This window comes from Clinocottus analis, unplaced genomic scaffold, assembly GCF_023055335.1.
Source record: "Clinocottus analis isolate CAN_PGR_092001 unplaced genomic scaffold, fCliAna1.0.p SCAF_13, whole genome shotgun sequence".
NCBI lineage: Eukaryota > Metazoa > Chordata > Actinopteri > Perciformes > Cottidae > Clinocottus > Clinocottus analis.
In genome coordinates, this window is record NW_027175854.1 from 17,202,554 (window position 1) to 17,230,464 (window position 27,911).

General features: G+C 45.1%; 2 protein-coding genes across 5 annotated transcripts in view; one reads left to right on the forward strand and one right to left on the reverse strand.

Annotated features, from left to right (window-relative positions):
- lhfpl2a (LHFPL tetraspan subfamily member 2a) overlaps positions 1-13,387 on the forward strand; it is a 34,253-nt gene extending 20,866 nt beyond the window's left edge. For 3 of the 4 annotated variants that reach the window (XM_068574413.1, XM_068574414.1, XM_068574415.1), the window contains exons 2-3: positions 4,857-5,608; positions 12,298-13,387. In XM_068574413.1, the coding sequence (XP_068430514.1) occupies positions 5,185-5,608; positions 12,298-12,554 (681 nt within the window). In that variant the 5' untranslated portion in view covers positions 4,857-5,184 and the 3' untranslated portion in view covers positions 12,555-13,387. Of the gene's footprint in view, positions 1-999; positions 1,083-4,856; positions 5,609-12,297 lie in introns of those variants that run through there. The other variant, XM_068574412.1, reaches the window with a different exon arrangement.
- Positions 13,388-15,728: 2,341 nt separating this feature from the next.
- On the reverse strand, positions 15,729-27,616 carry LOC137784057 (secretory carrier-associated membrane protein 1-like). Its single transcript, XM_068574478.1, has 9 exons — positions 27,346-27,616; positions 23,611-23,688; positions 22,963-23,070; positions 21,977-22,088; positions 21,494-21,622; positions 19,018-19,177; positions 18,818-18,919; positions 18,404-18,521; positions 15,729-18,286 (listed from the first exon to the last, which is right to left on the reverse strand). The coding sequence occupies exons 1-9, from the start codon at positions 27,400-27,402 to the stop codon at positions 18,137-18,139; spliced, it is 1,014 nt and encodes a 337-aa protein (XP_068430579.1). The 5' UTR covers positions 27,403-27,616; the 3' UTR covers positions 15,729-18,136.
- Positions 27,617-27,911: the final 295 nt, after the last annotated feature.

Genomic DNA, 27,911 nt, shown 5'->3' on the forward strand with positions numbered 1-27,911 from the left:
GAGACTTGATGTACAAACTAATCACAGAAACCAGGAGTGCATTAGCTCCTTTAGAAGTACACACTAGTCATGCATGTTTGTGTTTTCTTTAAACACTTTAATATCATGTTGAAATAACAAATGATGCAGTGTACTAGCTCTTAAGTACTTTATATCGGTGGTGGAGCACATACTGATTATAATAATAATGATTTGTTTATCTTTCATGGTGAAGCTGGAGCTCATTTTAAATATTACTCACTGGCCGGTAGCCATTTATAATGCATCATAATGGATTTATTTTGCATTATTTATCTGCAAAGTAACTAAAGGTATCAAATATACATGTTGTGGATTAAAAGTACAACTAGTAGTAAAGTAGAATACAGTGGAGATACACAATTAATGCACAAGCACCTTGAAATTTAAGTACAGTACTTGAGTAAATGTACTTAGTTACTTTGCATTGCTGCTTTAAAGTAACATATATACTGTTCTGTGAGGTCGTTTTAAGTATACAAAATAACACATAATGGTAGAGTATTCTTTAGCATAAAGTATACTTAATGTACTTTGGGGTACACTTATATAAACTAAAATGTGGGCCAATTAAGTCTGAATAAATATGGAAGTACGATTACACTAACAGTACGCTTATTTATAGAAGTAAACTTAAGGGTGTGTAGTTTAGGTTCATGTGTTTTCTCTAAATGAAGCTCGATAATAAGATGTCGGCGTTAACTGATGGAAAGTGTGCGGAGAAAGTGACGAAAACCCGAGCGAGAAGGTGAGAGAAACGGAGAGAGAGGAGAGACCCTCTGCAGCTCCAGCTCGTGTTATTGTAACCCAGATTCAGCGCCGAAATATGGCCACCATGTGGACTCTCTCTGGAGAAGCGGGGCTCCGGTGGTCGGAGGCTCAGCCAATCGGAGGAGACGCGGCCGTCCGGGAGGGGGAGGGGTCCGTGAGTCAGGAGTCCGAGAAAGAGAGAGAGAAAGAGAGAGAGAGAGACGCATTCAAAGTGTGTGAGCAGAGGAGGAGAGTCGGGTCAGAGGAGCCACATCTCCAGAAGAGCTGGACGAGCCGAAAACAAATGGAGACAGGTGGGACTGTTATATATTTTAAATAGCTTGCAATCATTTCCCCCTTCTCATTCATACTAACTGATGCGATGGGGTGTACATATTGTGTTTTACGGTCTGAATCAGAAGCTCCAGGATGCTGCGCAGATGTGCACAAGTGTTTGGGAACGACCGCTATTACTGCTATTAGAGTAATCGTCCAGAAACAACAGGCTTATTCTGTCCTTTAACGCCTGCAAAAGTAGTTAGAAATAGCCCAAAATCAGACGCAAAGTAAGTAATAGCCGCCGGCGCTTCTGCTGCCATTTGACATCCGAACAAAAAAACTAAAAGTGTGACTGCACGAGCGCTTGATGTCCTCCGTGACCAATCGTCCGCCTGCATTCCCTTTCGGTCGCTGCAGGCGCTTCTCATTCAAACAGATCCTCACAGATTACAAGCGCTCCCTTTGTTTTTAAAATTGCTGTCGCTGTTGTGTCACTCAAGGCAAGAGGCTGGACAATGCACGAGAAATGCAACAAGAAGGAGAAGAAGCAGCTGTTGATAATATTTCTCAGACTGACTTGTCGACGCTTTAGTGGTAACAGGTTGTAGAGAAGCTTATCGTAAACGCTCCTTGAGCTCCTCGCCCAGAACCAACGCTCTCCGCTTTTGATGGCTTGTCCGTCGACATGTAGATTGTTTCCGGTCGGCGGCGGCGTGGAAAGGCGTTTCCTGCCGTGTCGTCGCTGTGATAAGAGAAAAAGGGCTGAGTGGACACAAAGGGGACGGCGGCGTTGGCCCTGACGGAAATATCTCAACAACCGTTTGATGGATTGGTGTGGAATTTGCTGCAGACGTTCACGATCCCCAGAGGTTGAAGCATAAACACTTTGGTTTCCCGTTGTGCCATTTTTGGCGAACAGTGACACGTCTTGACAATTGATAATTCTTTGATGGATTACCTTTGACAGTTGGAGAAGACGTTTACGATCCCCAGAGGTTGAATCCTAAAGACTTCGGTTTCCTGTTGTGCCATTCTTGGCGAATAGTGACATGTTTTGACAATTGTTTGATGGATCACCTTTGACAGTTGGTGCAGGTATTCATGATCCCCAGAGGTCTGAAGTTCATGACTTTCTTACGCGCTACATTCCTGTGTGTTGACCTACAAAAATACGTCGACGCCGCTGGACTCCATTTAGAAGAATTGGCGAGAAATTCGTAGCAGACGTTCATTCTTCCCTGAGGATGAAGTGCCACAACGTTGGTGATCCACTTGCTTTTCTTCAGATCCATCTTTTCAAACACTTTATGACCAAATACCTGTCGTACTTTCTGTCTCGCAGATATTTGCATGCTAACATGCCAGACTAAGCTAATGTACATGCTAAACATATCCGCCAAACAGCATTGTTTCACATCCCGACACCAGCTTTGCCGCCATTGTCTTGTGTATTTTCGTGTGAATGGTCTTCCTCTGGCATCTTTACCCGACCATCGATGAGTTAATCCAGCCCTGGGGTCCAAGTGTGGAGAGGTTTTCCTTCAGATGGCAGGCGTGTGCATGCATGTGGATCAGCATCTGGGGGTCAACGGGGTGGTGGGTTCAGTCTGAAGCTCGTAAAGTCTTCTGTGTATGTAAACCGAGCCCCAAATAATGCCCAAATAATCCCCCTCCCTCCCGGTCAGGGAGAATAAAGGACGTCATAAATCCACCTCCAGCCTCACACATGCGGGCTACCAAGGCTTCGCGCTCGCTATCTTGGGAAACTTCTGTTCTTGAAACAGATCCGTCCGTCTGGGAGCGGCGGGCGGACGTCTGGCCCTCCGTGGTGACAACCAGCAGGTTCATTAATAGAAGCAGACGCGCTCGGTTCCGGTCGCGGATCTACTGACCCGCATTCGGGGCTCCGGACGACCCGAGACCCGCGAGCAGGCGCCGCGTCACCGACAGGCAACGTAATGCAAAACGTACTGCAGCCAGGCGAGGTCAAAGGTTAAGTGTCCGGGTCTTCAAAGCGGCGTGTATCTGCACAGCCGGTTCAAATAGTTTCCGACAATATTCCCGTCAGTGAAGAATTAGCGCTCACGTCCGGCCGGCGAATGTTTGACCCTAAATCCTGACGTCAAACACGAGTCTCGTCAGAGGGCTTCTGGGACTCGACGGTCTTTCTGTGTGTGTGTGTGTGTGTGTGTGTGTGTGTGTGTGTGTGTGGGGGCCGGGGGGAGTTTAAGTCCAGCTAGTGGACGCGAGGCCTGCATCTGTTCCTGCATCTGTTCACGGTGAGGCAACGAGGCAACACTTTGTGATTCATAGAATTAATTTTGGTTTCAAATCCACAGAGGCGGCTGTCTGTGCCTGTTCTTATGATGTCATCTGTTTTACACGGTCCACACACACACACACACACACAGACACACACACACACACACGCCGCCCAGGGCTGTAAGAAACCACAGATCAGAAGGGAGAAGGGGTGGAAAAAGAACTGTTGTTGACATCTCTGCAGGATGACAAAGATCATCGTTAGTGTAACGCTCTCCCACACACACACACACACACACACACACACACACACACGCTCTGCTGGGATGTGACCACAAAGGGGCCGTGGCTCCAGCGACCCTCGCCGCGAGGAGAAACCTCGCGGGCGGCACACGTGTCAACAGCTGCGCTGCCAAAACGCCGCTGGGGCAGATGACGAGCGGATCCCAGGAGGCGGCAGGAGCAGAAAGAAAAGATCCGACTGTCGGCGTTCGGCCCAGAGCTGCATTTATAACACACACACGAAGGTTTCAGGCCGTCAAAGCGTCTGCGTTTCCATGTGCGTTCTGCTCAAAGTCGCAAAGGCCTGTCGCCGATTAAATCTCAAAGGTTTCATAAGTTAAATAGAAGAAGTGTTTCTGATCTTTTCCGGGGATGAGAAGGTTTTTTTTCCAATCGTCCGTTTTGTGGAATGTGTGTTTTCTTTGTCACTGGCACTTCGTTTCAGACAAAAAAAATGCAGACCAGGTGTGAAAATGGGGCCCGTAATTTGCATGTAATTTTTGTATTAGTGAAACAGGCGAGTTTATAACTCAGTCAGAGACACTTACGTCAATGACTGGACATTTTATAGCACGAGTTACACAACAAAAAAGAGTCTCTCCTTTCCGTGAAGATCCTGCTAAATTGTATTTATATAAAATAGACTGTACTCTTTATCAGATATCTAACATGTTCAACCGTACTGTCTCGTTCTTGGAGGATGACGCAGCTTTCTTTTGGTAACTGAAGCGACATCCTCGTTGTTCGCTGGTGTCGCTGACTCAGCGGAGCGGCGGGGTCGATGTCACCGAGCTTATCAGCCGACAGCCGGAGAGGCCGCTGTGTTATCACCCGGCGGCTGACCCTGGGGTCAACCGAGTGGGCCGCTTGATGAGAGGCCCTCCTCCCTCACCCCGGCTTGTTTTTCTGTCGGTCCGCATCCGCTTCTCTATTTCAACCCTCCCACCTCCACCTCCACCTCCACGATGTTGTTCTAGTTCTCATCTTTGCCTCCTCCGTCACGGAGATCCCCCTCGATCGCAAATCCTCTTACGTAAACACAGAAGAGGCGACTCATTAAACCTTCTCCTGGAGATGCCTTTCCTCCTCCTCCTCTCTCCTCGTTCTGCTCTGGAGAAACACGAGAGCTGCACTTCCTCAAATAAAACGAAAAATGACGGAGAGCTTCTTTTTTTATACGTGCAATTACGTCTTTTTTCTCCTTTCTATACACACACAATTAAAACACTCCGTCTGCTGTTCTTTGTCCCCGTTTTATCTCCTAGGTGTGTCTGATGTGACGCCAGCGGGCTGGCTCAGGGAACACAGCCTCAATACGATGTAGACGCCAAACAACCAGACAGAAGAAGAGTCTGAAGACCGAGCCGACAGAAGGAGGGCGACTTCGAGGAGGAGGAGGAGGAGGAGGAAGAACAGCTGTGGCGAAACGACACCGGCGGAAGATAAGACGTGAAAGGAGAGCAGAAGGAGGAAGAAAAAAAACAAAAGGAAACGCCCGCAGACTGTGAATCATTGACGAGAACCTTTCTCGGCGTCCGGTCAGCCGACTCCTCACTCGCTCTCGGGTGCGAGCCTCCAGCGCCGCCGTCAGCCATGTGCCATGTCATCGTCACCTGCCGCTCCATGCTGTGGACCCTGCTGAGCATCGTGGCCGCCTTCGGAGAGCTCATCGCCTTCATGAGCACCGACTGGCTGGTGGGATTCCCCCGCACGCCGGACGCCGTCTTCGGCCCCCACGGGGCCACCGCCGCGGCCGGCGAGGCGTACCGGCCCACCCTGGGCATCTACGGCCGCTGCATCAGACTGCCCCACCTGAAGCGCGGGATCCTGTGCGGGCCGTACGCCGTGCACTTCGGGGAGATCGCCAGCGGGTTCTGGCAGGCCACGTCCATCTTCCTGGCGGCGGGGATCCTGCTGCTGTGCGCCGTGGCGTTCATCTCCGTCTTCACCATGTGCTTCCAGAGCATCATGAAGAAGAGCATCTTCAACGTGTGCGGCCTGCTGCAAGGGATCGCAGGTGAGCGGCAGATCCAGTGATTACTTTTACCTGAATGTGTTGAATTAGGAATAAAAGCATGCGTGTACTTCAGGTACAGGGGGAGTTTACAGACTCAGGTTTGTGTCAGTGAACCGTAAAGGCAACTCGGCCCGTCTGACCTTTAAGCGTCTCTCTCTTCGATGCTTCACCGTTCATCAAGACACATTTAAAGTTCTCCTTTTTCGGCCGAACGCCTTCATTACGAGCGCCACGGCTCCCACCCGCCAACCGCCACGATGATGTGTTTGATTCCCACTTAGCCCTCTGTGGACTTTTACCCCGAGGTTGGTCAGAACTTGTTTTTTTTTTAACTTTCCAACTGCCACCCAAATGTTTACTTTGCACCGAGTCAGCTGGAGCGTTTCCCGACGCTCGATTCTCTTGACCTGAAAAAACAGAACGAGTTGAACACGCGTGCGTATCTGTGTTTGTGTGTGCGAAGGGTGTGTGTGTGTGTGTGTGTGTGTGTGTGTCCTTCGGCTGTGAGTCGGAGGCCGCTTTGACTCAGCGTGGTGAGTAATGGAAGGGAGGAGGCCGCGAGATCACGTCACACAGACCGGAGCTCTCCGTGGTGGTGGTGGTGGTGATTTGGCCGTCCTCCCCCTAAAAACAGTTGTTTATTTGGTAGCAGAAAGACGTGGGCGTGTGGTGACGGACCAGCTGTAAACTCGGCTCTGTGACCCTGAGAGAGAACGCTTGAATCATGAGCGTCGACCAGGAAGCTCTCTCAAGCCTGGAAGAACTTCAGGATCTTATTTCTTTTACTCTGTGATATTTTCTGACCGATATGAATTTGTGACTTCCCCTTTATGACTTCATGAAATCAACGAGCGGGACTCCTTTAAGGCAATATTAGACTTTTATATGATGTCGACACTATTCTGCCAAAGGATCGCTGACTATGCTACTTTTGGTTTAGCTTCTGGGCTAAAAGGAGGCGGAGGAGCAGACGTGGAAACTATGATCACGACAGCAGAGAGAGGATTCATGTTGCAGGAGCTGCTCGGTTCAAGATTATCTTTTCTTTTTAAATTGTATTTCTTGCTGTGAGTCAGGGTTTCTAATGTAACCCAAGCAGAGTAGATGTTTATTGACTTCAGAGTCACCTTCTCAAGCCTTCAGGCGATCAGTAATCAACATGTTTTTTGAGTTAGAAATTTCTTTGTGTCATCTGAATCTATTCCCTGCAGATTTCATCAGCTGTGGCTCGTAAGCTTTTTTTTAAAAAACTGACTCGTTTGGAAAGAAAACATTGTAAAAGCATCAGAAATGGCACTTATATACAGATACATACAGCACTACTATAATATAATATCATGCTAATATGCTAGTTTGTGCTAAATTCAAACGTTTTTTCATTTTTTGTGAAAAGATATTTTTGGAATTTCTTTATTTATATAAGAGAAAATGCCTCAAAGATGAGGATTAACTGTTATGCTCACTTCTACAAATATTGTGACTGAACCGGCATTTACATATTGACCATAAACAGAATAAAAGTGGGGGAAATGCACCGCTGAGCCTCCTCATTGTGAGGACGAAGAGGAAGAGGAAGAGGAACCCGGGGGCGAGAGGAGCTTCAAACAGACGCTGAGGAGGCAGGAGGGCTTCCTTCCCGCGACCTTTTACTCATTTCACCCGCAGGAAGAGATAAGAGACGGCGTTCACCTCTTTCCCAAAAATCACTGACTGACGTTCACGTGCATAAAACATATCCATCCGTTTGAATTTAATATTCCACTAACATTTGCGTCGACTCCAGTTGACGATCTTCGCATCAAAACATCATTTTTTTCCACTTGTGGTCGTCTTGTTCGACTACGCAAACCCAAATTATCAGAGCTACTTTACTGCGGCGCCCACACTGTCACTCACCGCGGTGTTATTTCTGGAAAAAACTAAAATATTTCAGAGGGAAATGGAGAGAAGGGTCGACATACAATATGTGTTTGAAGGCTATTGCCAGGACGTGCTAACGCTAATGCTAATTAATGATGTATTAAAGTACTAATTTCTACACAGGAAAGTAACATTTTAAAACATTTCTCTCTCTTCTAACAACTATTACGCAACGAACCGGCAGATGTTACGCTCTCATTGGCCAGTTTGCTTTCTAGGAGGCGGGACTTCGCCAAGTCCAAAAGAAAGCTCCTAAAACCAGAATAAAAAGGGGTCCATTGCTCGATCGTGAGTGACATCGCTCTCGCCGCTGAGCCGCACCGACGAGCCGCTAATCAATGTTTCCACTCCTCGTGCCGACGCTTCGGTGATGAGAAAACTGAAGCCAGACTGCAGATGTTTCGGAGGGGGGAGGAAGTGATCGACCTCAGATGGGAAGATTGCGTTGCCGTTGCCAGCGATGGTCACGTCATCCCACTGGAACCTCCAGAGCCCATTAACCTCATCTTCACTCCAACTGATGTCACTTTTCACTCTTCTGTCCCAGATGGCGCTCTCTCAACTATTAAACTGGACTCTGTTTCAGGTGGTTTTAGGATTTCAGCTGAAGGTAAACCCATTCCCGTTGCTTTACGTAATCGGATGGTGAAAACAGACGACCTTCTGCCCTCGGGGGTCACACTTCCTGCCCTGCAGGCTCCCGTTTGCAGAAAGACGCCCTTAAGCAGCGGTCCTCAACCTTTCTTGATAAATATGACGTAATAAAATGATACAACCGGCATGAAGCGATTATAAAGTGCATGAAGACACAACGCCGAATCAGTGGGAGCCCTGAAACGTCACCCTGCGTGTGTTTATGTCCTGTTAACTCCGTAAATTACACCTTTGTGTCCAGTCTGCGGCCTCATTTAAACCCGCTTCACAAAGACAGGATGGTGAAAATGGAGGCAGGGTTTTCAGAGCTTTTGTTTTTGGTGATCTCAAAGATGCTCTGCCTTGATTTTAATCCAGAACAACGAGTTGAAACGGACTTTTAAGCTTCATTTTTGGGCTAACTATCGCGTGACGTGTCAAGAGGTTACGCGCAGACGGATGTATCCGGTCTTTTTTCAAAATAAAACTTTTTTCTGACCTTGATTATTATTTATTTTTTATTCATTCTCTCTCTGCGGCCCCGGTACCGGGCCCACGGCCCTAGAAGCTTCTCGGAGACGACCGTCAGCGAGGTCTCCGTCCATTTATGGGAACGCCGTCTTCACTCAGCGTCACTCAGCGTTTCAACTTCAGCACCAAAAAAAATGGATTCGAGACAAGACGGCAAACAAACTCGGCCGTTAAACTGTCTTCCAGCTCTTGTTGCCTTCGGCGGCGAAGGCTTTTACTGCCGGCCATAAACTTTCCCTCCGGCCTGGAGTCACAGGCCGCGTCACGGCTTCATGAACCGCCGACTCGGCTGCACGGAAACAAACGGAAAATAACGGAAACAAAAGGTTTGACAGGAATTGAAGCAGCGTCACGGCCTCACGATGGTTTTCTGACACCAGATAAGAAGCGTGACGCGAAAGAGTGAAACACAACTGCTGACTTGGACTGATAAGAAATGTGATTTCAACCCATTTAATAGGTTTTACTGGATATCTGTGTTTACGACGAGGTGTGGCTGTTCCATAACAACTAATGAAGAGCAAACAGTATTAGGAAACCCTTGTGTTTACACAACTGCATTTACAGTCATACATCTGTCATGTTACAACATGTATTGGGTCCTTCTTTAAAATGGGGTGTATTGTGTTTGCTTGAGCGAGGTAACATGACTGCTTGTGTCAATGGAGTCTGGAGGCTTTGAGTCACACGTTAAACAGCCGTTTATTATCACACTTAACTTATTGAATTAAGGGTTTATTTCAGCCGGTGATTGTTTGAACAGTGGAAAGACGAAGCGAGACATTAGGAACAGGTTTTATTTTTGTTTCCGTCGAGTTTGAAGGAGGTCGCGTCGACGATCAACGCGGTACAAAGAGTCTGGTGGTTTTGAGGAGAGCGCGTTCATGTTTTGCACGTTAATAATGTTGCTTTTATTTATGATTTATTCACTTCAACGCGTGTTGGTGGAGACCAAAAACAGAGCCAAAAGAGGGAGAATATCAGACTTAAGTTCATCACACACATAAAAATACAAAACTGACTACTAACGTTAGTCACAACTTAGCAAAAAAAAAAAAAATATTGCTGCTTTAAAGTGTAATAATCACAACAAGCAGCTTTAAAGCTCAGAGTTAATCAGATCTGATGCTTAAACCCAGCTCAGTGTCCAAACTTCACACAATTAAAACTACTTATGTCTCTTTATTAGACTAGAACTGTGGAAGATAAAAAGATATTTCCAGGAGAATAAGTTAAATATAAAAAGTAAAAGTAAGGATCCTGCAGTCAGAGAGGGTCTCCACCTGGTGAGACCTCCGGGGCTGTAAAGGCCTCGGGCGTCTCTCTGGTTTGTCGGTCGTGTGAACGAGTGACTCACATGTTTGTCAAACTGCAGAAGGTCGACGGTATGTCATCGCCGCGTTTACGACAACTCTGTGCAATAAAAAAGTCAATGAATGCGGCTTCGAGAACAAACAACCAGACTAAAAGTCTCCGGCCGCGTTGAAGCTCTGAGCTAATCGTTAACCTGGCTGCAGCTAGCGAGCTAACCACGGATTCGCACACATTGTGGGCAACACGACATATTAGGAAACACAAAACGGTTCAGCTGCGGCACGAGTCGCAGCCTCGATCGGCTGTAAAACTCTGTCACCTTCCTGTCGGACAGATTCACTGCGGAGCGGCTTCTGGTTTCATCCGATCACAAACCGCCAACTGGTTGTTTCTTGAAAAGATTCAAACTGTTAGCGTAGCCACGAGCATGTTTTTAGTATTGAATGCAAAGATCACATCAGAGAGGCAATAAGTCGTAACGCCGCCTGTCTCTGCAAATGCAAAACAAAAGTAGAAAAGTAAAACTACAGCTGCTTTCATAATGTGTTAATACATGACTTGTTTGACTTTATTTTGACATTAAAGTCTTTTTTTGACGCCTCCAGCTTCGTAAATGTGAGGAGTTCCTGCTGTTCCTTTTACTAACATTAGTAGTTTATTAAATATATTTGACTTTTGGAGTGTTGGTTGCACAAAACAAGACTGTTTTATAGACCAAGTAATAATAAATATGAATTAATAGAGAAAATGTTTTTTTTCTACTTTGCCCTCTCGCTGTCTCTTCTCCATATTTATTTTTTCCTGGAAAGGAAAAGGGGCGGCCAGATTTCTTGGAGCTGAGCGCAGACCTGCTGTGCTGTATTACAGGGTGGAGGCTGTGGGGTTGGCGAGGAAGAGGAGGAAGAGGAGGAGGAGGAAGAGGAGGAGGAGGAGGGTTTGGTAGCGGGGAGGCATGGTGGGGAATTGACAGTTTGGAAGTTAACAGAGACGAGAGCCAGTGCAAAGGGAGTCGTGGGGTTGGGAGGGTGGAGCGCAGAGGGATATTAGGTTAGAAGGTGGAGGGGGGAGGGGGGAAGGGGGTCTTAGGAGGGGTGGGGTTGTGAATTAAAACCATACCTTCAATCCATCACTGGAGCCGGCCCTGGACGTGGAGGGCAATGCGGCAACATGTGGAAAGAATTTATGACCTAGTTTTCATTTCCTTGTTTAATATGATATTGGGTGCTTTGAGAGGGAGAGAGAATGGGAGGAAAAAGGGAGGGGGGAAGAGAGAGAGAGGAGGAGATTAGGAGAGAGGGAAAGGAGACAGTTTCACCACCACATTTCTTTTTTTTTTACATATAAAGCAAAGCAGCGAGTCCTGAAACGTCGAGGCTGAAGCGCTCGTCCACGCCCGCTTCATTTATTGTCTGTCATTGTTTTATTGTAAAACGTTTCCCTGCTGAGCTCTGATTGGTCGAGCCCTCGTGACGCCAAAGAACTTTCTGTTTTTTAGTTGATGTGCCGTCTGTAAGGAGAAGAGAGGGAAGAAGTACTCGGATATTTTACACCCACGGTGGAGAAATACTACAAGTGACAAGTATTAAAAACGTATGCACTGATGCTCATCTCTTAAATGCTGCAGCTTTGAAAGGAGGAGCTCATTTTAATAACTTTATTATCGCCTTGCGTTCATAATTATTGACTCAACGGCGCGGTATTGAAGAAAAAAAAGCGTTAACGTATCAGCGCTACGTTTCACCTCCAATAACAACAACATGACATCATTTATTTGTACACTATTTATGTTGTTGATGCATTCAGAGCTCTTTGATTGGACAGTAGCAGGAACACGTGCAGAGGTGCTTTCCACCCGGCGCTAGAAAGGTCACAGCGAGACAGGAAGTGGCTCCGTCCTTCCTTCAGAGACGCGGGACGCCTGCAGGGTCAGCCGGCGAGCGGAGCCCTCCAGCTTTTCCCTCTTCCTGTTGTTCCCCGGCTCTCCCCGAAGACGGCCATGTGGTGTCAGGATCCGGGTCGAGGAGGAGAGGAGGGGGATAGCCTTTCTTTCCTGAGGCCTCGCTGCGATTATCTTCACTCATGTTTCAAGTCACGGGACGCTCTGAACGCTGCGATGGCAGGAAATGTTTAGAGCGACACCTTTTTTTTATGAATCTTGCCTCAAGGCCCAGGAAACTATTTCTATTTCTAAGGTCAAGACAGAACTTCCACGCTCACCTGTAAGTGTGTCACGCTAACATCTCTACGCATGTTGTGATATTTAATACGTTCTCTCGTTTCCCGCCTCGCAGGGCTCTTCCTGATCCTGGGTCTGATGCTGTACCCCGCCGGCTGGGGTTCGGACAAGGTCCAGCTGTACTGCGGCGCCGACGCGGCCCCGTACCAGGCCGGGCTCTGCTCCATGGGCTGGGCCTTCTACACCGCCATGGGCGGCACCGTGCTCACCTTCGTCTGCGCCGTCTTCTCCGCGCAGGCCGAGATCGCCACCTCCAGCGACAAGGTCCAGGAGGAGATCGAGGAGGGGAAGAGCCTCATCTGCCTCCTCTGAGGCCCCGGAGACTTTTTGTCCTGTCGAAGAAGAAGAGAAAGAAAAAGAGACACCTGCCCCTCCTGTCTTTAATAAGGCTGGCCTGTGGAATGGAGGCCCCTGCATTGTTTACCACTAAAACCGACTCTTTGTTTGTTTGTTCTGTGTTCACGTGGGAGAAATCCACAAGTGCCAAGTTCTGTTTCTTCTCGTCGTCGTGCGTCTTTGTCTTGTTCATGTTTAGCTCCACCTGTTCATGTAAATAAGTGTGATTTATATCTATTTTGTACATAGTGATTGATTGCAGAATGATTGGCTGGCCTGATGATGTCACTCTTGCCTTAAAAAAACAAACTACACTGATGTTTTTTTTCCGCCACCAGACCGACGAGCAGCGAAACCTGTAAACTGCCACGTGTGAGCGTTAAACTCAACAAGGGAACCACTAAGTCAGAATAAACTGCTCTGCAGCTCAGAGCGGACGTCCCTTCAGGAGCTCACAGAATGTACTGTTGTCTGCACCGTTTGTTTGAAATGTATGTCCACGGGATAAATGAGGACGTGCGCGCGGGCTCGCACGAGGACGAGGAAGCTCTGCGGCGCGTTCGGGTCGTCCTCCATCCTGCAAAGAAAAATCCTGATCATGAAGTGAGCTTAACCCCCCGTGTGCAGCGTCCGGGGTCCGGGGTCCGGTCCACGTCCACGACGCACACTTCCTGTGTCCTGTGCGCGGAGACGTGCACGTGCACGAGGAGGACGCGTGCGCGTACGTGAAGTACTGCTGTTGGAAAGTGACGTCTGGTTTCAGGGAGTCTGTGGAGTCATAGATAGATTCTGCCAAACGAATAAAGAGAACGGAGAAGAAAGCACGGTTTCAGTTATTTCTACAGTGGAAGCATTAACTGTGGGGGGAGGAGGGAGGGAGGGAGGAAGGGAGGAAGGGAGGAGGAGTGAGGAGGGAGGAGATGCAGCAAGTGGAGCAGCCAGCTTGGTGCTGAGACCTCGGTTTGGCCCTTGAGGTGGGGGTGGGTACTTTTTCCAGCCAGCGGGTGATCAGATTTTCCACTGAAGCAGAACTGAACTCTGCGTGTGTGTGCGTGCGTGTGTGTGTGTGTGTGTGTGTGTGTGTGTGTGTGTGTGTGTGTGTGTGTGTGTGTGTGTGTGTGTGTGTGTGTGTGTGTGTGTGTGTGTGTGTGTGTGTACTCAATCAAAAGTATCCTCACACAACCAGTTGTTGTGTTGCGACAGCAGCATTTGTACATAAAGGTAAGTAATACATGATATAAAAATGCACAATATATACAAAAAATAGAAAAGAATAATATTAAATTAAAGCGACATCTGAGAGAGACTTTCACAGGAAAATGCAGCATAAACATTGAGTATTAATAATCTAATTATTGGGAGTCGTTATGGCCAATGAGTCTAATAAACTCTCTCTTTTAGCTCTGGTTTTGGTCTCTACTCCATTAACCCTTTCAGCTCTTTAGCGGCTAAATCCAGGCTTCATTCTCTCTCCTGACCACCAGGGGGCGACTCCTCTGGTTGTATAGAAGTCTATATAAATGACTCTACTTCTCTCTTGATGTATTCCGTCAGAAAACATTGTAAACATGAGTTTATATCTCAATCTCTAGCTGCAAGTCTTCTTCAATACAGCACAATGTTCATTTAGGTGTATGTTTGTGGGCGGGGCTACAAGGTGATTGACAGGTCTCTACCACAGCGCTGTCTTGTCCACGTTTCTGTCTTACAACTTTTCAAAAACCTTTCTGGTGTCCTAAAGACGTCTCCCTCGGCGTGCGGTTGCACTAAGCTCCGCCCTCTCGTGTCACTAAAAAAAAAAAACAAGATGGCGACGGCCAGGCAGCTGAACTGGAGGCTTCAAAAGCGGCAACCAGCAACGACGAGTGACGACCCCGGTGACTAAATCCACTTCTTAGACCCAGTTTATAGCTCAAAGCTGCTTGGACCGCTTTCCCCCGCTGCCACGCTGATATTAGATTAGATTATTATTACAATAATACTGATTATGAACCTTCCAAACGCTACAAGCAGCTGTTCCTCCCTCCATGTGGACGGCGCTCATGGCACAGCCCTCGTGGCTCCACCAAGCACTCAAACTAAACACAGGTCTTGATGACTTCCAGATTGGGCTCATGACACACGGAGCAGCAGCAGCAGCTCCGGCCCGTCTCTAACGCCGGAGGGTTTTGGGGTTTTTCCCTTTTTGTGTGAAGAGCAAGAGAACGACTAGTTTCCTTTTACAGTCCAGTAAGTTTAGATTTAGGAGACTTCCACAAACAATACTTCTTCTCTCGGACACATGAAGTGATTGTGGCTCACATGGTAGCAAACAGTTACACATCTAATTATGAAACCCGGGATATTTAGGTGGTTATTAATATTAATTCATTATTATCCCATCATGCAACATCTTTTCCTCAAACACCATTGTTCTCGGCCATTTTGGGGTTTTATTATCATCTTGATTTTAAATAAATAACATTACCACGAGAGCAACTTTATGAACGACTCGTTCTAAATATGAAAGGTGACATTTCACCTCAACTAAGGAGCAATAATCTGCATCCCATTTCTCTGGCGTTGTGACCTCGGTCTGGCGTTCCTTGACGACTACTGACCTCGCCTGGCCTCCGTCAGCCGGTGCAGCGTCACGCTAAACATATTCAACCCTGTGTTTGAGTCGTCGTAGGAAACACAAATAAATTCCAATACTTGTGTTTATTGTATTTATTTGTTCAGCAAAGTCGTGGGAAAAAAATGCAACAAAAAAAAAAAAAAACACTTTTAAAAGATAGTTTGATCGTAAGTATGAACATCCAGCATGATATGAGCCAGATTCTGCAAAAATGCCTCAGAGCGGTCAATAAGACACCTTTTTGGAAAGATTAGGACCTAAAGAATCAGAGTCTGCAACAAAAATCACAATAAAACAAAATCTTGTCCTGTTAGGAAGGAGTTTCAGTCAAAAAAACTGTCGTTTGGTTCAAAAATGGAACATATTTTATGCCAAAAGATTGTCTGAATGGGGCATGCTGGGTATTAAAATGGGCGCGGGAGGATTTTCACGCACGGTTTCCTAAAGGTTAAGACATAAAGAGTGCAGAAAGCCTCACACGCAGAACATATTCACACATTCAACCTCACACAGATGAGAAACCACCAATCACATACAGAAGATTTCTTTTTTTTTAATTCAGTGTTAATACAATAAATATACAAAACTCAAAACTACTCAACATGCAACTGAAGGTCAAACCAGAGTGCATCTTTAAATCACACCAATCGTAGCGCAGATAGCCGACCGTCTGTAAATCGTACAAAATATACAAACATCCCTCACTATTTCTTTTTCAATAATTGAATTATTTTATATATAGTTTTAAAGAGATGCTCACCGATTAATTCATCAAGTGTTTCTACCACAAACCATGTTGATCATGAAAGCACAGCTTAAAGCCACAGCCGACAGCACGTCACACAGCTCACATTGCAACCCAAGTCAAGAAAACACCAGCTAGATACTGTAAGTGCCACTCGGTTTGATTCTTTTGAAGGAATAATCTCATGTTTCGTCAGATAAATGTACTCAGGAAATACACATGCACTGGTTCAAATCAAGCCAGTGTGAAATACAAAAACAAACAAAGGAGAAGTGAGCAAAACAGGAAGGCATGTTGCAGTAAATAAAAGTAAAAGTCCTCCAGGAAGTCGAGGAGGAGCGCAGACCCACAGCCAGACTCAGATTAAGACTTAAAGGCCCAAAATGCTCCTTGATTTGCGCCTCCACACATCAAATACACACAAAGGCTGAACTGGTTTTAAACGAGACACAACGGACCGAAGAGATCCGACGCATTCAAACCGCTTTGCGGACGTGAAGGACGACGTGGAAACGGACATTTTATCAGGTAAAATGCTCCATTTAGTTGTTGTTTTTTTAAAAAAAAGAACATACTTGAAATGTATTAGAACTGAAAAATAAATCACTTTCAGATTTGATTGCTGGAGTTCAGAGATCGTCGATCCATAATTGTCAAATTATGAATATGCAAGCAATTATGAGAACACCACATCAACACAACTGGCCCCATTGTGTAGTGTTTTTAGATGTATATATATTTGATTAACAGCACGTGTATTTAAAAACCGGGGGCCAATGTCATACAATCGCGTATCATCTTTTAACCTCGTCATGCAAGAGAAGAGTACATCCTGAGTAACACCTGAGGTAAGTCTCCGGCAACACGAGAAACGCTGGAGACAAGTTACACTTTCCTCTTCAGAAACAAAACAGCTGTATAAACATGCGTCTGTATATACAGATTATCTCTTTTACTGTTTGTCGACAGTGTCGCGGATTAATTTACTTCTCAGGAAACGTCGCGGACGGGGAGGCTTTGTGTGGAGAATTAAATGAATTAAATATCGGATGTAATGAGCGGGAAGGCGAGCGGCCATCGTTATAAATATCCTTTCATTTGTACCGATTACAGTGTGCAGACAAAGATTTAAAGTGCAACTTGGCGTACTTTCACACTAGATATGTTACGCTATGGGCTAAATATGTCTCAAATTCATTTGAAACAAAGATGAACTCCTCCAGTCTTTTTTGTGTGTGTGCGTTGGACGGTGAACAAGTGGCGAAAGGCGCGAAAAACGAAAAAAATCAGCAGGATTCACCTTGTGGGGATCATGGTTACATGCACGCGATCTATCGGCGATAACTCCATCATCTGTTTCGACGTCTCGGTCTGAATCAAAGTGATGCGTCGCTGTACATTTAATATCTTTGCACGAACAATACGCTTCCTGGGATTGATGTACTTCAACGCGCCGCTTTAAGGGAGTAAGACTACGCGCTTTGCTAATAAAAAAGAAGGAAAAGCAGAAGGCAAAGGGCAGTGAACTGGAATGCACAGCATTCATCTTCAGCAATACGTGGTCACTCCACCAGGGGGCAGCAGAGTTACGCGACAAACTCATAGGAAGCAGCAAAATGAACAGAGAAAGTGTCGCCGCCGCCGCCATGTGTGCATTAACAGACAACTATTGACTACTCCGTGACTTCCATTTGTCCGGTAATACATTATTCTAAAAATGGGAAGTAGGCGTTCAGTCTGATGAATCGAGGGGGGCGGAGTTTAAGAGGGAAAATGTCCAGGTGACGATAGAAAGTCGGACTTCAGTCGCATTAGAGTCTACAGAGGAAGGACCCGACATTTAAAAAAGAGGCACACAAGCATCCACACACACGCCCACACACACACAGAAAATAAAGTTGAGCACGCTGGTCGAGGGGCAGGAGGTCAGTATGGGTGATGGAGTCTGTGAGGAGAGCCGCCGCCCTGTTTGAATCCTGTTCACGGTCGTTTTCTGAGATCACGTTCAACTGGATGGTCACGTGAACCACTTTGATATTGTCAGAAGGCTTTTTTGGGGGGCGGGCCGGAAGGGGGTGAGGAAGGGGGTGCTCTCCATGTGTTCAAACAGGGCAGTTGGCTCAAGTGGAAGCTGGGTGTGAGCAGAGGAGGGAGGAGGGGGGCGGGACGGAGGGATGAGCGAGCTCTCCGAGCCAATCAGATCTGCTCCTTGAAGCCTTCCTTTGCCGCCCTGGAGGCGGCGGTCGCGGCGGCCGTCTGGACCGTCTTGTTGGACATGACGCCCGTGGCGAACTCCTGCTGGGCCTTCGCAAAGCTGGCGCCGGTGGTCCGGTACATCCCGTGGACCTGACGAAGACGAGGAGGGAACGGGTAGAGACGCGTCAGAATTCAGTTTAACGCAACTGAGGCCACTTGAACTCTACTGCTACGTGTGTGTGTGTGTGTGTGTGAGTCTCTCTCTACCTTCTTGAACATGATGAGGGACAGGACGGCCTCTGAGGTAAAGAGGGCAGCGATGAGGATCATTATAATGCCCACTGGGATGCTGCGATTCAGGCCGGTCAAAGCAGAGATCCACCCGCTGCAGACGAGAGTCATTAAGAGGTTGAGGTGAGACATGAGCGGCTTCAAAAGAAACACAAAAAAACACTCAACCACGCAATTAAATTTGTATTAATCCGCAGCTGAAAATAGTCCCCAACAAATACACAACTAAGTCACGTTTGAGTAACTGAAAGCTACGGCTCACAGCTGTTGAGAACATTACAAAGGCTTTTAAAAAAGCCAACATATTTGTCTTAAAATGATGACAAAAACAAACACACACGGGCAGCAGCTAATGTCTAACACGTGGCCGTGTCCCTCCAGATTCCTCACCTGGCGCCCCAACTAGTGATGCCGATACACTGCATCACGTAGATGCCAAACTGACAGATGTACACAAAGAAGAAGGCAAAAAACCTGAAGGAGCTGTCACTCCTGCGGGAAGAAGAGAAAAGAAAACGGGGCGTTAAAGCGACACGATGGAGTCTTTATTGTTTCATGCGAGGTACATAAACCGCATGGGCGTCGTTTACCTGAACGCTCCGTAAAGAGGTCTGTACCAGCAGACGAAAGCACAAGGCGTGAAGAGAATGAACCAGAGGATGGACAGGCCGAAGTCCACGCCGCGCGATGTGTCCACACAGAACCAGGCCAGGCAGCCCACCATGTTGGCGAGCAGCGTCCCCGAATGAACTGAAGCATGAGCAAGAAGAGCGTCGGGGTTAGAGATGCACGCCGTCTTCATCGGCAGATTAAAAAAAGGCCGCTGAAACTGAATACCAGCATCGGCCAGAAATTTCATCCGAGTGAGACCTCTGGGAGAGGAGAGGGGGGGTTTGGGTAAATTCATTAGAAATGATCACGAGTTTGGGGCGTGCAGGTCAAAGATAAGATGTTATTCATTTTGCGTTGCAGCAAAGTTGCAGTTTGCAAACAGTGTGAAGAAGAAGAAGAAGAAGAAGAAGAAGGAGCAGAAGAAGAAGAAGAAGAAGAAGAAGAAGAAGAAGGAGCAGAAGAAGAAGAAGGAGCAGAAGAAGAAGAAGGAGCAGAAGAAGAAGAAGAAGCAGAAGAAGGAGAAGGAGAAGGAGAAGGAGAAGGAGAAGAAGAAGAAAAATCACATTTAACCCGCTGAAAACTATGGAACCAATGTTGGCTCCAGACCTCCTTTTCTTTGTGCTTGAGTCGTCGTAGAAACCGCAAATTAATTCCAATACTTGTGTTTATTGTATGTATTTGTTCAGCAAAGTCTTGGGAAAAAAATGTATATCTGCAAAAAATCCCTTTTAAAAGATATTTTGATCGTAACTATGAACATCCAGCATGATATGAGCCAGATTCCCCAAAAATGCCTCCTGGAGCGTCAATAAGACACCTTTTTGGGAAGATTAGGACCTAAAGAATCAGAATCTGCAACAAAAATCACAATAAAACAAAGTCTTGGTCTGTTAGGAAGGAGTTTCAGTCAAAAAACTGTTGTTTGGTTCAAACATATGAAAAATTACATATTTTATGGCAAAAGATTGTCTGAATGGGGCATGCTGGGACTTATATTAGATATTAGAATAATATCTGTGAATACAGAATGAGACTTGATGTCTGCTAATATGTGTGTGTATCAGTAACAGTTAAAATAAGTATAAATACTACTCATTTGGATGAGTTCTTGGTGAAAGTATGCTGTTTCTCAGTGTGTCCGTCACTGCCTCTTAATATTTCAACATGCAGGACTCAGAGTAGAACACACCATATAATAATTAATAATTCATTATTACCATTTGCTCTCGGGGTCCTGACATGTGCCTGCGTGGTTAAAGGCACGTTAACAGAGCGCGTCACTCCGGAGGGGTTTTACATCTCGCTGTGGAATCTGACACGAGCCCGCTTGCCGACATGCCGGCGAGCGGGGGCGGAGCGCGAGATCCCTTTTTACTGCAGATTCTTTGCTTTTATCCGTGAAGAGACTAAAATCGGAGGGAGGGAGGGAAGGAGGGAAAGAGGGAGAGTGTCCGCTGCTTTAATTCTGCATCTAAAGCAACCTGAAAGCAGTCATCTGACCCGAGGCCCCGCATCGAGCCACATGACTGCACCACGTGCCGCGTCACGGGGCCACCGAGAGCCGCTGGAAGCCACTCCTTGTTCCCTGACTCCTTGTTCCCTGACTCCTAGATGGAAACTGTGATGTCTTTTTAAGGTGGTAGGAGGAGGAAATGCAGTTGCTCTCACTAATGCAGTATTTTGAAGAGAAATCAGATGTGTGTGTGTGTGTGTGTGTGTGTGTATAAAGTAAAGTCAAAAACTATAGTCAAGGGAATTGAGACTTTACCGTCTTGCATAATGCATTGCATCTGTAAAATATGCAAGAGTAGATAGATAGATAGATAGATAGATAGATAGATAGATAGATAGATAGATAGATAGATAGATAGATAGATAGATATATAAACTCTTGCATAATTTAATACTGTTTTTTTATTATTATTATAATTTATATTAATGTTGTTTAAGATTCTTTGTTGAAAATCAAAACCAGTTCTTTGCAGATTTATACTTAATAAACTGATATTGACTTGAACCAGGCTATTTATTACATTAAGGACCACTGTATCTTTTCATTCCACTTCCTCTTTGTGATGGAAGTGTTTTATTTTACAACGTGTGGGTGAAAGCTGCGTGTATGAACAGAAAAATACTTCAGGAACTACCAGTCATTGAAAAACTAAGTTTGGAGCTGTAACCAAGGCTCATTTTATCTCATTAACGGGTAAAAGGAGCAAAAAAACTACATTTGAAGGATCTCTTTGAATATTTCGCAAGAACACATGCAGGAAAGAATTCTTCTGGTTCTCTACATTTGACCAATTTGCAAAATGTCTTTGTTTGGGTTCTTCTTCTTCACTCTATATTTGGTTAAATTCACTGCTGACACTTTCTTTCAATGCAACAGATGTCCTAAACATTTGCGGGTCGACATAAAGCAACATTTAATTTAAAAAGAAGAAAGCCACTCACACATCCAGAGGTAGTACATGATCTTGACCGTCTTCTGAAACTCCACAGGAATGTCCACCGTGATGTCGTGATAGAAACAGGGGCCAACGGGTAACTTCTCCGGGAGGGGGGGCCAGTTGTTTTTCCTGCCTGAAACAAACAAACAACAACACAAAGACAAACAAGAGGGTGAGTTCATGTTTACCGGTGACTGAGTTACTGGCTGTCGTGGTTTCAAATAGAAAGCAGTTATATGCACTGGCTATTTAATTACAATTTAAAAAAAGCTATAACCTGCCGTTTCTTCCTGCTTATTAAGCTAAGCTAAGCTAACATCCTCTTGCTTCCATCTTCATGTTTAGTGTATAGACACAAGAGTGGTTTGATGTTGTCGTCTACGTCATGTGCGTCAGAAATCCTGCTGTTGGAGACGGTCAGTTTGAGCCCATCTGGATTTAGAAACAACATAATTTCTCTGATCTGATGTTGGCGTCGGATGCTGACCTCCTGAAGCGCTGAGCGACTGCATTTCTCTCTCCCGGCGGTCCAGCTCGGCAGCTTTCCTCTCCAGCTCCTCCTGTCTCCTCAATAGCTCAGCAGCTGCTCCTGACTGGTCCTACACAAACACATGAATACATATGAAACAGATGTCAATCATAGACTGTCACCCATTGGTTTATGGACTGCGTTTTGAAGCCCTAAATCAGCTCTAAATGACACTAAATGGACCATAACTTACTAAATGGACATCATGCTGTATTGAAGAAGACTTGAAACTATTGAGACATAACTCATCTTTACAATGTTTACTGATGGAATACATTAACAGATAAGTAGAGCCATTTTCTAATAGACTTCTATACAACCAGAGGAGTCGCCCCCTGATGGCCGTTAAAGAGAATGCAGCTTTAAGACACTTCAACATTGGCTTCACTTCTCAGAACCGGAGGCTGCCGCCTGACATAAACACACTGGTTAAAGTACAGAAGTGTGTGTCGTGTTTTTCTTCTCTGCTCAATTGTAATTCTCAGATCCTACTTTTGGAATAAATCCAATTGTCTACAGGAGTCAGCAGCAGCGTCAGCAGCAGCAGCGACTTCACAACAACTTCTTCCCAGGAGCCTGGCGACAAATGAGATGCACGATCACATCACAAGTTATTTCCTCGTGCCGCCTGGGTTTCTCTCGGCGTCTGCGACTCCCTCAGCAGCCACAAAGCCCGGTCGCCGACAGCAGGAGCTACTTTCCTGTCCACAAACTCGGCATGAAACCGTCCGTCATGTTTCTGCCTTCGATGCAGAATCTCTGCTGGCGACGCCGGGCGAAATCATGAGACACGTCGTCGCCTTGTTTGCTTAAACAGACGACAAACATCAGCATGGTGACCGTGTGAAAACGCCACTTCTCAGTGGACCAGCCAGCATGCGAGCGAAAGAAAGCGAGGCGGTTTTTTTTTGGCTGTGTGAGGTCCAGATGCGGGTCAGTAATACCTGCGCCCGAGACTGCGAGTAGGCCGGAGGCTCCTCCGTGGGCTTCATGATGGCGGGTTGCGTGTTGATGGTGGGCGGCGCGGCCTTGGGCGCCATACCCGGAGGCGTCTACGGAGAAAACATGAATATGCTGTTATTACAGGGTAAAATGAGTTATTTTTCTCAAAATTGTGAGTGTCTCTAGTAACAAAACAAATACAGAAAAGCTGTATGTACACTGTTTGACGACATCTTTATAACAATTAATTGATTCATGATGCTAAAAAAAAGTTTAGTAGAGGATTTTATTCAAGTTCAAGTATGAAAAAAAAGGAAAGCCAAATAAATGTTGTCATCCTTTGTATATTTATGAACAAAGCTAACTTTAATCAATGTGTATGGAGTTATTTTAATTGTTATTAAAACAATTTTGGGCGATTTATTTAGTTTAATTACCAAATATAGATATGAAAGTCTGTGTGTGTGAGATTGCTACTGTATTATGATATCTAGGAGTAATTTCTTTATTCATAATTTTACACACAATCTTGAATTAAAAGTGACCGATATATTCTCCTTGGAGCTAAATCCATCCTCTGAACCCTGTTAATGTTGTTCAAATCTATTTGATGTTTGAACTGGTTGTGGGTTAAGTGTTGAAGGACTCACTGGTTTGGCATCTGTGAAGGGATTGTACTCCTCCAACCCCGGAGGAGCAGCCTGGCGTACTTGTGTCACTGATGGATCCTGAAAAAACAAGGACGCTTTCAATAAACTGTCGAAGAAAAGCTTCATTTAAAAAGTTAATTAAATGTTATGAGTAATGTGGGGTCTTTAAACGTCGATCCTTGTGTTTTTACAAAGGACAGCAGTGAACATTTTGACACAGTAAAACAGCTCATGAGTGTAAAAACCCTCCATTATTCTGTCAGATGGAGGCCAAACAACCCTCTTTATTCAAAATGCAACAGGCCTATAATTCAATACTGGTAAAGACGGGATGATTCCAATAATTTTCATGGGAAGACATCTATAAATAACCCAGTACATGAGTTTCAGAAATTGGGGGGAGGTGAACGTTTCTGGCTGCTGAAGACAGAAATAAACAAAGAGAAGCTTTGTGTTGTTCTAGTACACTGCGCTGGGCACAAAAAACCTGCAAAACCACTTTTTGATGCTTTTCTTGATAATTTTTGATTTACAAGACAAGCCAATTCAAATAACCTAGTTCTTGAAGACTAATGAAAGACTGTTTCACTACGCACCATGTGAACACACAAAGTGGAATAACAAATGACAACATTCTGTAAAAGCCCCACATTGTTCAGTGTGACACATCAGCGCAACTATGTTTACTTATGGGGTGTTATCCACCATCAGCTACTGCAAACTTTAAGAGTACATATACATAGTTTAGTATCTCCTGCCACGACTTGGGATAAAAAATTCTTGGAGGCATCAGTTAAACATCAATATCACACTTTTAATTATTTTTTTATCTCAAGCTTACCATCAGCGGCGGTCAGTCACGCATAAATTTCATTCAAATTGCTGCTTCAGATTAACATCCAATCTGCGTTTTCCTGCAGTGCTATCCCTTATCCTGTCTGCCTCTCGCTGTCTCTGTGACTTTAGTTTCTGCTGCACAACGCGCACGCACAAACACACACACTGCAACTTGTCACCAGACCAGGGTCATGAATATTTCAGGATATGTTTCAATTAAAGTTTAATGTTGCCCTATTGCACAGCCAAACAAACTCATGCATATTCACCAAGATTTCATTTTGAAATCTACAGTTACAACAAAAGGCTAAAAATCAAAAAGATCCTCCTTTTGCCCGACGGCCTGTTTGAAAGCCGATTTCATGTTTATGGATTTCACGTCACCTACTAAGGCACAAACACGTTCTGCTGGAACTGAAACAGATATTGTGATGCATCATCAGGTGCAGACGCCCCACTACCTGATGACCTTTAATCCAGCAGCTTGCCCCCTGTACTGTATTTGATGATGAAGCTACAATGTGCAACACACACTGCTGGGTCAGGGAAAACCAGTGTGAGCCACACATTGAACTGCTAATACGACACAATGAGATAGCTATGCTTCGTTTTAGGAGCCATTAATTATGTCCGTTTATATTTGCAGCCTACATCAAGTGGACCACGGGTGAGTGTAATTACTGTGGCAGGTGAAACATACGTGGTACAGGTGCAACAGGCCGCCTAATCGAGCATGGGTGACGGGGAAGATCGCACACTCAAATTATTCTTCTCCTGCACCGAGCAGAGTCGCTAATTGCTGGATAGGAAAGTCGGTACATTGCTTTGTTTTTACTATCAATAGACACGGGAGCTTAATTTCTGTTTTAATTAGCCTCCGTCAAGAGAAACAGGACAAATCGGAGTGAACTAGAAAAGTGCATTCATTAGGCGCAACAGATACGCTCTCATTTTAATCTATGTGGCTGCCAGCACCGGCTACGTGCAGCTAAACCGCAGCTTCATGTTACCCTTTGACTGTTTTACCGACAGTTTAAATCCCTGCAACCTCAAAGAGGTCCTTGGACATACAATCATAAAATAGCACAAAACATATTGGGCTAATGGGTTCAGCATTGTGAGAGATTAGCTGTGGACAGACACAGAGATGGGCACACACACTTGACCAGCGACATTATCTCCTTGCGGAGATAACAATCGGATGCACGAATGACTGGGAGTGATGAAACTTAGCAGGAAAGACGCTAGAGGGGATCCTCGCACCACATGTCGCCATGATGGCACCATATGACTTCATGAAGTATTAAAGATAGCTCAGAGAAGGGAACAACGCTCCATTTCTCCTCAGGCAACAGAAAACAAATGTGAGCCAATAAATGGCAGAGCAGGAGGGGTTCACTAGTCATGTCAGTATGTTAATGCAGTGCCATGAATAATTAACTTTCCGTGCGTCTGTGTGGTCGTCAGCATCTTCCACTGTGTCTCTCTCTCACACACACACACACACACACACACACACACACACACACACACACACACACACACACACACACACACACACACACACACACACTCTAAATGAGCAAGATGGTGGAGACTTTTTAAGTTTCTGTGAAACATTACAGCCTCTAAAAAGGGAGAGATTATGCATTGTAGCCATGCTCTCATACACGGAAAAATATGTGCCATAGTCTGAAAGTCATTTAAGACAAATTAAAACAAAAGAAAATGAATTGGTTGCCTTTCCGACAATTATTGTTTTGCATACAGAATGTCAGTTTTATTGTATTTTCATTACATCTTTATAAAATAAATATCTTGTTCTGTTTAGTGACGTGGTCAATCTTTATGAATCAGTTATCGTAATGTATATGCATTAACATTAATTTTGCAATCATCAGGCTGCAACCAATTAGTATTTATATTCTTAATCTTCTCATAAATGTCTTGATTTACCTGAGTATTAACATTGGGGAAAAGAGGACAATGTCCATCACAGTATCCTGGAGCACAAGGCACTGTCCTTTTTTTTGTCTGACCAACAGTTCCCAAATCCTACAATTCACTATCACGTAAGACCAAAAAGTATCACATATTTGAGAGAATGGATTGATCAAATGTTGTATTAGTAAATGATCAATTTTACATTGACAAATCTTTGCAGCAATGCTTTTATTTTGACAGTTCACAAATATGATCTAAAGCCATAAATTGTCCACGACAAATACCTAATCATCTCTGATGAAAAATCTAATTAGCTGCTGCCCTCGTGCCCATGTTCAACAAAGCTGATATGATGACGTCACAGAGTGGGAACACGATTGCAGGCCAACAGAGGGAAGAAGGCACTGTAGGGCCGAAGAGCACATGACCAGATGCATGTTTTCACCATAACAAGACACTGTTAGCAGAAGGATGTCTGTAGTGCAATGCCTAAATAAAGCTAACAGCATAATGAAGTAATGTATTTCTCTGTTTTGGGGGGATATATGACCAAAACTACAGTTTTAATCGCCTATTTGAGATGGGAATCTAATCTTAGGGAGAAAAAAAATCAACAACAGTTTAACAGCAGTTTAGTGCATCCAACAAACACATGCATGACACATTTAAAAGGGACTATAAAAGGAGAGGGTTTGAGGACGGGGGTAAAGTTCAAACTCAAAGGCCTAGACAGATGAAACACCTCTGAACAAGCACACACGTCAAGCTAGCTAGCTAGCTAGCTTAACACTCCCTGGTACCTGTACGCGTTACGTCACAGCAGAGCGAAACAGGCTGTAACTAAAGACCACCAATTAGCAACAATACTGTCCGACCTGGCTAGGCAGAGGGACATCGTTATTAACGTGAAATAACGCCCACGCTACTGTCGTTGACGTAGCTAGCTAACGTTACCTGAAACGGGTGGTTGGTCTCCGGTTCCGCGAACGGATTGCTGTCGAAATCTGACATTCTATCCGGTGACTTTCCGTTGAAATGGGTCTCGAAACCCACCCAAATGATTATCGTGTTAAATAAATGATGAGCAAAGTTAAGAGCTTGCTAATTTCACCCCCACTCCCTTAAACATAAAAAAGACAACCCAGAGGTAGACGCAAGATAGATGAGACACAAACGGTCGGAGGTGAAGTCAAGTGTTGACTGTGACCAGAGATAAGATCGTGGATTGGTCACCAGCAGCGGGTCACGTGAGACGAAGGGCCAGGCGGAAGTAAAGATACGTCACATGATTTTGTATTAATTTTATTAAATTGTTTATTTATCTAAAACGTCACCGTCTAGATACACCAGCTGCAAAATAATTACTCTGATATTTTTACTTAAGTAAAAGTACCAGTACCACAGTGTACACATAGTTTTCCAAAACAATTGAAAACAGCATTTCTTTTTTAAATCCACGACATTAGTTCTATAATTTGTATTACTTTGTTGAGAGGCGATTCATAATCCCACATACTACT